The sequence below is a fragment of the Rhinichthys klamathensis genome, unplaced genomic scaffold (genome assembly GCF_029890125.1).
Source record: "Rhinichthys klamathensis goyatoka isolate OS25496 unplaced genomic scaffold, OSU_Roscu_1.1 h1tg000191l_1, whole genome shotgun sequence".
NCBI classification, from domain to species: domain Eukaryota; kingdom Metazoa; phylum Chordata; class Actinopteri; order Cypriniformes; family Leuciscidae; genus Rhinichthys; species Rhinichthys klamathensis.
This window is the reverse complement of record NW_026606717.1, coordinates 2,360,123-2,370,452: the sequence shown is the minus strand read 5'-3', so window position 1 is coordinate 2,370,452 and position 10,330 is coordinate 2,360,123. Positions and strand designations below refer to the sequence as shown.

General features: G+C 35.4%; 1 protein-coding gene across 2 annotated transcripts; it reads left to right on the top strand.

Moving 5' to 3' along the window:
- Nucleotides 1–2,746: 2,746 nt before the first annotated feature.
- Nucleotides 2,747–10,073, top strand: ca4c (carbonic anhydrase IV c). 2 transcript variants are annotated; one of them, XM_056262093.1, is made up of 8 exons: nt 2,747–2,842; nt 5,743–5,787; nt 5,900–6,064; nt 6,860–7,005; nt 7,117–7,209; nt 8,309–8,375; nt 8,490–8,650; nt 9,784–10,073. In XM_056262093.1, the coding sequence occupies exons 1-8, from the start codon at nt 2,788–2,790 to the stop codon at nt 9,976–9,978; spliced, it is 927 nt and encodes a 308-aa protein (XP_056118068.1). In that variant the 5' UTR covers nt 2,747–2,787; the 3' UTR covers nt 9,979–10,073. The 2 variants fall into 2 exon arrangements, with proteins under 2 accessions (XP_056118068.1, XP_056118067.1); XM_056262092.1 differs by having other exon boundaries at nt 2,758–2,847; nt 5,748–5,787.
- The last annotated feature ends 257 nt before the right edge of the window (nt 10,074–10,330 follow it).

The window sequence follows — 10,330 nt, the reverse complement described above, 5'->3', positions numbered from 1 at the left end:
TGAAGTTTCCTTAGAAGGTTAATTGACTGACTGAGCAGTGAGGCAGAAAAGCGGCAGATTCACGGTGTTTCAGAAATAAGTATATGTTTGTCAAATATGCTGTAAAATGCCAAAGCGCATACAAAGTAACCTCTGCTAGAGTTTCCTAATTACAAACTGATCTGCCATAATGTGAAATGGCAGTTTACCATCAAATCTGAGAAACCTCATTAGGCACAAACATGTGCAAAAAATTCTACATTTAAGCTGTTGAAGTGTAGAGATGTGTGAAGCACAGATCACACAGAAACCAAGAAAATTTCTGTTGGTCTACAATCCGTGACCAACAGAAAGGTCCTGGGTTTGCAAGTAACTTTGTGAAATTCCAGATTGCATAGATTCCTTTTGACTTTCACCTGCGAAAATTCGGCGAACAACAGTAAATGCGACTGTAGGAGTACAACTGCTTGTCACTGGAGCCTTAGACAACTTTGTACCTCTTGTAACCCTAAACGGTTTACAATAGTACCTTGAGGGAACATTACTTTAAAGTATACTAATAATGAATGTTTTAGGGGTAGATGAGGTGCAGAGTTGTGCCTTTAAGGTTACAGCCTCAGTTGCAAGCTGTTGTGTAGTTACAAATTTTGCACTTTTTCTTTCTGAAAGTGTATACAGTTTGTTCAGTACTGACTGATCACAAACATTACCTGTGTGAATTGTATGTGCAAAAGTATAAGTTTGACTATAATTGTTGTGAGGGCCAAATTATATTAAAAAATTCGAATATAGTGAAATACTGGCCAAATCATGTTTTGCTTTAAATCTACTGATTTCAAGAGGTTTGTGTATAGCAAAAAGTACATTTCATTACCTCCATATTAAAAACCATTGTGTGCATCCACCTTTTTTCCTACACCCCATGATGCTTTTGCGCAAATTATGGGAGTAACTTCCGTTAAACTGTAAACAATCAGTTCGATCTATGAACACAATAATAAGCATTTACAAAAACTGGATATAACCAGATGACATTATTCTACTCGCCCTTCAACCATCAAACATTAAAAGGAAATTTTAAAGTGTAAAAGCAATAACAAATTACAACAGACCATGAATAACCTAAATAGCTTGTTGCAACATACGTTGCCTTCATCAAAAACATTCATTATAACTGGAACATTGAGTGATAATGTTTCAAAGTGACTTACGTCATTTTGACACACAGACAATAAATATTTTATTTACCAGTTTCTGAAACATTCCAGTAAACACTGCTAGTAGGGATTAAAAGTGGAATTGGGAGACAAACAGAGACGTGAGGATTTAGGGACAAAAACGAGAGATTCTTAGTGCATTTCAGTTAATTATTTATAGGATATATCGTAAATGAAATTAATTAGATCTTCTTGTTATACCATGTCATATTAATTAAAAGCATTGACGTCTGAAAATAGACCATGAAGAGAATGTTTACAGCACATACAGTCAAACTGACAGATAAGGATTATTTGTGCAACCTTATGATTTGAAATGATTTGTTTCATCTTTTTGAGTGGAATTTCTCTAAACTATGAATACTAACAGTAACATAGTGAAAGCAGCAGGTGTGTGTTTAGGTATCTGTAAAAAAAACAAATACAGTGAATCTCTCTTATAGGCTACTTTAGATGACTAGTAATGATTCTCCACAATGAGTCACAAGTCAATGAGACATCACAGATCTTTCACTCTGATACCTATAGTGGGCTATTGTAAAACTGGGGGCCACTACAGTATATTTAAGCCTTTTCTCTAATTCTCTGTCCTACTGTTTACCTTCCACTTCATTCACTCATAATCACACATTTGTGCTATATGATGTCCATAAAATGGAGTCATTCCATCTTGGCTGCATGGCTAAAGCTCAACAGGGCAGACCTTCATGCCGAGTTGACTTTAATGACTTTTTAATAGGTCTCTCCATTTTAACGATGCAGTACAACAGCTCCAGTCATTTTATTGGAATGATGAATGATTGAGAGGAGGCTAACATTAATTTAATTTACAGCACATGCTTCCCATCTTTAAAAGACCAAGACGGTATCGCAAGAGGCAAAGAACGAGAGGGAAGGGGTGCGTTCATTATGTCGGAAAAAGGCTGGGGTGATTTATGATAGCAGCATTGTTGTTTTCCCTTATCTCTAATTAGACGATTTTGTCATGCTAACTGATTTCAGTGTCAAAGCAACAAACATGGTTAACAAGATAGGCCGTCTTGTTCCTCATCATTCATCATTCTCAAAAGAGTCACTTGAGTCAAAACGTCCAATCATTTCCTGACACCCCACGTGCTTAATTAGTCTCAGTCACCTGGAGGGACTGGGATGATTTCCTCTACGGATATATGTCGCTCAGAGAAAGCGAGCATTCATTTCTCCTCATATGTGTGTAGCAGAGGGTTTGACGCATGTGTGTGCCCTGTCCTCAAAGACAAACTCTACAGTGTGCTTAAAACTACATGCCCTACAACAGGAATGATAAACAGGTTCTGTTTGGCACTAGTGCCCTCTGCAGGCTGTAAGATAAAGCAAATTCACTTAGCCAGAGTTCAGGGAAAACTTCACTAGGTTCAACTGGCCGTAGGTTGTATTGTGAGAGTTAATGTCCTCATCAAGGGCCTCAAATGTCCTAGTTTGCTGCCCTACACCTGTCATTTCACCTCTTACCTGTAAAACTCTCTCTCCCTCTCTCCTCCTTTCTTTCCCTGACTGTATAAAAATAGTTCCTGTCACACAAGGCAGTGAGAACTGTATTGGTATTGTAGTCATGACGTCCATTCTCTCTCTCTCATCTGTTCTGTTGGCTCTAAAGCTCTGCTCAGGTAAGGTAGAATATCTATCTATCTATCTATCTATCTATCTATCTATCTATCTATCTATCTATCTATCTATCTGTCTGTCTGTCTGTCTGTCTGTCTATTATCTGTCTAACTATCCAACTATGTCTAACTATCTATCTATCTGTCTGTCTAACTATTCATCTGTCTATCTGTCTATATTTTCATGTATCTGTCTATGTCTTTGGCTGGCTGGCTGGTTGTCTATGGCTGAATACAGTTGAGTGAATGACTGCTCTAAGAAGAGGCTGAATTTTGGCCTGACAAAATACAACTACATTTTTTTGTATGTCTTGCATAGAAATAATATATTTTTAAATAAAGTTCAATCTTATTTGATACAGTTTTTAGAATACATTTTTAAAATGCAATATTCGGTAGGCTAACTTTTATTTTGAGTAGCTACCATTATCTGTATTGTAGCCTATAGCATAGCTTTTAAATATAATTATTCATTTAGGGCTCCAAATGATAAAATAAAAATGTACAAAAACTGTTTAAAATCTAGACAGTCTGGAAAACTTTGTGTGCAATGCATCCATATTATGTTTCATCAGATAGACCTGTCTCTACGCAACGATGAACCGCGCCAGCAATGATGTGAATGTGAATCGTTCATGTTACGAGTTCACACACAACGGTCTCCCTCACATTCGATTCGAATTTCGAAATGAACCGGAACGTTACTGTTTCTACACTTTAACAGCGTGAGTTGTTAATTACAACGTGTAAATAAAGATACAGCTTTATTGTGGACTATAGCCTGCGTTAATAATAAAGTATGGATTTAAAATGGTTGGCTACTATAACAACATTTGGGAACCACCACAACTTAAATAGTCATCAACATAAAACATCAACATGATAGCCTACCACTAAACATGCGTTTTTCTAGAACACAAGTGACACATAGGCTTAAAATTCTAAATGACATATAGCCTATTGTCATTAAAAAAAAACGTGCACCTACAAGTAAAAAAAAAATTTTTAAAAAGTAAATAATTCAAACCAAGTTATTCCATATTCCAACCATCTGTCAAGTTGTTTTAAAAAATATATAATATAGCCTACATAATAATGGTCATCAGTTAAAATTAGAAAGTGATTCGTACCTGTACGGCGCAAACATAACTTCCATCCCTTCACAATTTTGCCTTCTAGCAGGTGAACAGAACATTTAGAAGGCTGGGCACGCGGAACAGAGCGGGCGCGATCCCGTGAAAATTACGTGAATAAGTGAAGTCTGCACCCTGCACGAAGTAGCTAATTAATAAACCCAAATATATGCACACTTTTGAAATATGACATGTGGCTTGTCTATTAATGACCCATAAACAACAGAGTCAAAGTTAATTTACTAATTTATATTCGGGACTATAGAAAAGATAACCTTTGGGCTTCAATGTTGCCTACATATAGGCCTTTATAACTTTTTTTTTTTTTAAACAAAGCCATATAACCTACTGTAGATATGATTATATCACATAATTATGTGGCAAGTCCTGTCCACTATCTGAAAGCTGTTGACTTGAGATTGCTTAACCATTGTGGGAAAATTGTAGCCTAAATGTTTGTATTGTTGTTGTTGTTACAAAACAATAATCAGCGGTCCCTATGCATTAACAGCTCTACCAACTGACTGGTAGAATTTTAGTCGAATCACAGCCTCTCATTCTCCTGCTCCTTGTCCTTTGAGTGGAATGGAGTTGCATTCTTGAACTCTAAAATAATTAATTTCTTCTCTACCCGCCCTCTTTGTTTTGAACTTGAATATGTCAGGTATAAATTGTTGTAAAAGCCCTTGCCCTGAAATTGCAAAACAGAGGGGTGTCAGGATTATTTGAAAAGTGGGGGTAATTTATTAAGGTATGGGAAGGTGGACTGTTTAAAAATAATTATGATCCAAAAGTAGAGGCAGATGCTAAATGTATCAAGTGTGTGTTTTGTTTAGGTATGGATATTTGTGCATTTATATAGGCACTAGGCGTACTGGTTAACTTACCTCCAGATAATAATATTTGCAAAAAAAAATTGTTAAAGAGGGACTTCAATATGATGTTTGCACATGTCAAGTTCAAGTTGCAATGTATTGCTGCACATTTACTCTGTCACTGGTTAATCTAGCCTGTACCGCAGTGCATCTTGGGTTACTGAATCCAGACAGGTTATTTTTTAACAGAAGTCACCTTGTGTTGTGCATATCGTTTATATTGTCTGACCTCTTCAAAGTTCACCGTTTCCTTAAGATTTCACATGCTAGTACTTACTGGACAGATGCAGATGTAATACATGCAGGTGCCATGTCAGCTTCAGAACAACCTTTGTATAATGTTTTTTCTGTAGTCATCCTCATGCTTAACACCCAGCATCACACTCTCAATTCAACAGAAGTTTTATTTGCAACATTGTTCACTGCAATGAAGAACAACTGTTTACTTGGAAACAAAAAATTCAAATGCTAAACTTAAAATAACCAAAATAATCTCAAAATAATGAAGAAAGAAAGTCGTACATGTTTGAAACAACTTTAAGGTGAGTAAATGATAAGAGAATTTCCTTTTTGTGCAAACCAAGTTGAATGGGTTGAAAGTGCACAGGTGGACAGTGGGTAATAATAAAAAAGAACACTTAAGGTGCCTTTGCATTCAAGCACATGTTCTGCTGTCGATCAAACCTGGTGATCAGGAGGGGAACTCTGTTAGATGGCTCACTGATTATCAGGAAAAACTTTGTGAATCAAAGCATGGCTTTATATGGCCACAAAATAAACAAATTTGTTAGTTAATGACCACCATCAAAACTGGCTCTGAACCTTGGCTTCGAGTCACGGATTTAAATACTTTCCAAAAGTGGTCCATGGAACAGTTTTTTTCTCTCTGTTCCAGGCGAGTGGTGCTACGAGAGCCAGTCCTGTGACAGCGAATGTAGAGGTGAGAACTGGGGCTCAAGTTTTTGCATTGTCATCACTAAAGCAAAGTCCTTGTTCTTAAACAGTTGAACGTATACAGTTAGAAAAATGTGTTTTCCATTTGTGTCATCCAGGGCCTTCAGAGTGGAAAAAAACGTATCTTAAGTGTGGAGGTCCAAATCAATCGCCCATCAATATCATCACACGCAAAGTGAAGCATGACCCAAAACTGACCAGTTTTATCTTCGATGGTCATGAGGACATTTTCAATATGAGTGTGGAAAACCATGGACAATCAGGTAGATGGAACTGAACTTTAAAGGGATAGTTCACCTAAAAATGTCAATTCTGTTTTCATTTATTCCGTATTCAAAACACAAATGAAGATGTTTTTTATAATCTTTTATCACTTTTGTCCATCTATTGAAAGTCCGCCCAACCAAATTTTTAAAGCATCAGAAAGCGTAAAAGAAATGACTGAACAAACCTCATTGGTATACGTTTGAGCTACCATTTGCATATTTTATGAGCTCTATATGTGAATTTATCAGTGTTTATAAAACGTGGATTACTTTTATTATGTCTTCATAAACTTTTTTATTGTGAAAGTTTTGGTGGAATGGAATTTGAATGGAGGGAGTGAAATCAAATTTCACTGTAAAAGAAAAGTTTTTAAGTACAATCAACTTGGATGTTTAAGTAATTTTTTTAACTTAAATTACATTAAACTGACTTAAAGAATCTTGTATACCTTATAAAAAAAAGTTAAGCAATTTAAAAATATGTGTTGTAATAACTTATGGATCATATAATTATTTGCAGTGTCAAAGATGAACAAAGTCTTATGAGTTTGGAACAATGTGAGAGCAGGAACAAAGTTTTGGATGAACTATCATTTAAAAGTGGACATGAAATGACGCTTTACAAGGGCACATGAATTTGAAAAAATACTGATGTGCACGGATAAATACTGAAATATTCCATAAAAAAACAAGAATTGTCAATTTTGAATTCCATTCAATTTAATTCAATTGACTTTTGAATATTGTAATCGTACAGTTAAGGATGATAACATGCTCTATACTTCTTCCCAGCTCACTTTACACTCCCTCAATCGGTGCGTCTCCGTGATGGGGGTCTGTCAGGCACATACAAGGCTGTCCAGTTCCACCTGCACTGGGGAGAGGACGGCGGCCAGGGCTCAGAGCACTCTGTGGACGGGGAGCGTTATCCCATGGAGGTGAGAGTCCATGTCACGGTCAAGGATATTTGGATGATTAAATGCAAACAAAGCCTATTATTGTTTTAAGTTAAGTTATAATGGGTATTAATTATGCATTTTGCCTCCCAGCTGCATATTGTTCACATTAAAGAAAAGTATAACAACTTGAGTGGGGCTCTAAACGACTCTACAGGGGTGGCAGCACTAGGCTTCTTTTTTGAGGTACTGATGCCTTTCTGATATTTTGTCTCATAATTATACAAATTAAATAAAAAATTAAAAATTGTGAGGAAATCATCTGAACACAAGCTCTTAAAGGGATAGTTCACCCAGTGTTATTTTAATATTATTGAGATACTATTATAGTTTTTGTTAATATTTTGAATTTATTTTTATTTTTATATTCGGTTTTAATTTTAGTTAAAGTTTTAGTATTTTTGTTGTTTATTTCATTATAAGTTGACAATATATATATATATATATATATATATATATATATATATATATATATATATATATATATATATATATTTATTTATTTATTTTTTATTTTTATTTTTTTTGTTATTGTTCACACTTTAGATTAGGGTCCAATTCTCACTATTAACTAACTATTAACTACGACTTTTGCCTCAATAAACTGCTAATTATTGTTAAATTGTTAAGTTTAAGTTGTTTTAGGGTAGGATTAAGGGATATAGAATATGGTCATGCAGAATAAGGCATTAATGTGTGCTTTAATAAGTACTAATAAACAGCCAATTTTCTATAGTAATATGCATGTAAATAAGCAACTAGTTAAAAGTAAGAATTGGACCTTAAACTAAAGTGTTACCTATAGTTATTTTAGTACATGAAGTTAAACTACATTTTTAAGTTAAATTTAAAACTTTATTTTATTTCAGTTGAAGTTTATTTTATTTCAAGTAACAAACGTTTTTATGGTTTTAGTGTTAGTTAACTATAATAATCCTGCACCAAAAATTGAAAAAACCTATTGTTCCAAAATGACAGACATTCTTCCATGAAACTCAAAAGGTGAATTTATGAAGAATTTTCATTTAATGAAAGTGAACGAGGACTGGGGTTTTCAAGAAGAAAAAAAAAAGATTTACGGTAACTAAATTATTTTCACTTTGACCTCATACAATGCTTCAATAAGGACTACTTTTATGACATTTTATGTTGCATTTTTGTCATTTTGTGCTTGACAACCCCAGTCCTCACCATTCACTTTGCAGCCATTTTGGGTGAAATATCCCTTTAATGAACCATGCCGATAATAACTAATAAAACACAGACTTTTGTCATCCCCCATTAGGTGTCTTCAGAGAAAAACAAAAAGCTTGACCGAATTATAGAGGCTTTAGGAAAAGTCAGACATGAAGGTGAGTACTTAATCTTTTTTTGGGAACTGAATTTCTCATTTTTGATTAGTTTATCTATTTAACATGTTTTGTTTGTCTGTATTTTGGTCCCACATTATGCAATTTGATCAAAAGGGAACAGCAGTGAAATTGAAGACTTTCGACTGGCTGACATCGTCCCTCAAGCCAATACACTCAGCTACTATCGGTACTCGGGTTCCTTGACCACACCAGGTTGTGACCAGTCTGTTGTGTGGACGGTCTTCCAACAGACTCTGCCCATAAGCAAAAATCAGGTACAGAGAGAATTTTTGGCATAAACCAGACTGAGATATAAATGTTAGTCCAACTTACAGTTTTAATCAAAATTATTCAACACCCATTGTAAATCGGGTTTATTGGCAAATTTGACAGACTTACAGCTGTTTGTGATGAACAAATCAAGCAAAAATAATTGAAATAGCTTAACAACAAATGTTTCAAGTGGTTTCCCCATATTCAACTGAAAATGCCACTTTTAATGACTTCTGCAGTCTCAAAATTATTCAACCCCTTAATGGCAAGCATCTTTAGTACTTAGTAGAACACCCATTTGCTGTTATGACCTGCTGCAAACTAGATGTATAACCAGACATCAGCTTCTGGCAGTGTTTCTGAGGAATCTTAGCCAATTCCTCATTAACAATGGCCTCCAGTTTAGTAATATTCTTGGGTTTACGTGCTGCAACCACCTTTTCCTGCAGGTCCTTTGCAGTCACTCAACGTTTTTTCTGAACCTGCCTTCTCAGAAATCTGGTTGCAGCCTTTGATAGCTTCCTTTTTCTGCCCCATTCAGGTTGTGTAACCACTGTTCCTTAAACTTTGAACTTGCAAACTATGTTTCCAACGGTGTCTCTAGGAACATTTAGTGCCTTCGCTATCTTGTTGTATCCAGTTCCTTGTTTGTGAATGGCGATGAAATCTTCTCTTAACCTTTGGGCCATTCTTTTGATTATTTTTCCATATTCTAGCATGCAATTAAAAGTAACACTCAACAAACTTATTTCATGTGTTCTTGCACAAGCACACCTGGTGCAACTAATGAAGCCCTTGATTAGTTGCATCAGATGTGCTTGAGACAACACCTATTTTGTAGATTTGTGCTGTTGTGAGGGATTCTATTCAGGGGGTTGAATAATTTTGAGACTCCAGAAGTCATTAAAAGTAGGATTTTCAGTTGAATTTGGGGAAACCACTTGAAACGTTTGTTGTGTTGAGCTATTTCAATTACTTTTATTTGATTTGTTCATTGCAATGGGGGTTGAATCATTTAGATTACCACTGTAGGAGATCTCAATTAAGTAAATAATTATGGAAAGGTTGAGTTCACTGGTGGCAGTTTAATTCAAATGTACTGATCCTTTTGGCCGTCTTTCTTTTTCTACTTTAGCTGATGTCAATGTATAAACAGCTGTTATTCGCAACAGAAAAGCCAATGACTGGAATATTCCGTCCTGTGCAGAATCTGAATGGACGAGTTGTTTACACATCTGTGAAATCTCACTGTCTGTGTGTCCTGCCCAATCTAATCACCCTGTTTCTGTGCCTCTTTTGTGTTTTTGGACAACAAAGGTGTTTTCACTGAATGGTAGAGAACACGCCTCTTTTAACACAGGATGTTCTGTTTCCAATTTCTACAAACAAAATACAGCTAATAAATCTTTCAAGCACTGAACTGAAGTTAATGGAATGGATCAAGGCTATTAAACCTGACAACATTATTATTTTGTAATTGTTTGTTCACAACTATTAATTGTTTCTCTCATACCTCTTTGTCTACTCTCATTCTCCTTGGACCTTTAAACATGGGAGCTTTATCCGACTTCTATCAAATTCAGGATTCCTATCTGTTTTCCATGACTTGATTGTTGATGATTACTGCATTTGAAGTATTTTTAAGGAGGTTTGGGTTGTCATTGTACAAATAAAGTCTTCAA

Bases quoted from the DNA above. Each gene is read 5' to 3' on its own strand.
- ca4c (XM_056262093.1), top strand. From the start codon at position 2,788: ATGACGTCCATTCTCTCTCTCTCATCTGTTCTGTTGGCTCTAAAGCTC. The intron at 7,210-8,308 runs GTACTGATGCCT...ATCCCCCATTAG, and splicing joins CACTAGGCTTCTTTTTTGAG to GTGTCTTCAGAGAAAAACAA. The intron at 8,651-9,783 runs GTACAGAGAGAA...TTTCTACTTTAG, and splicing joins TGCCCATAAGCAAAAATCAG to CTGATGTCAATGTATAAACA.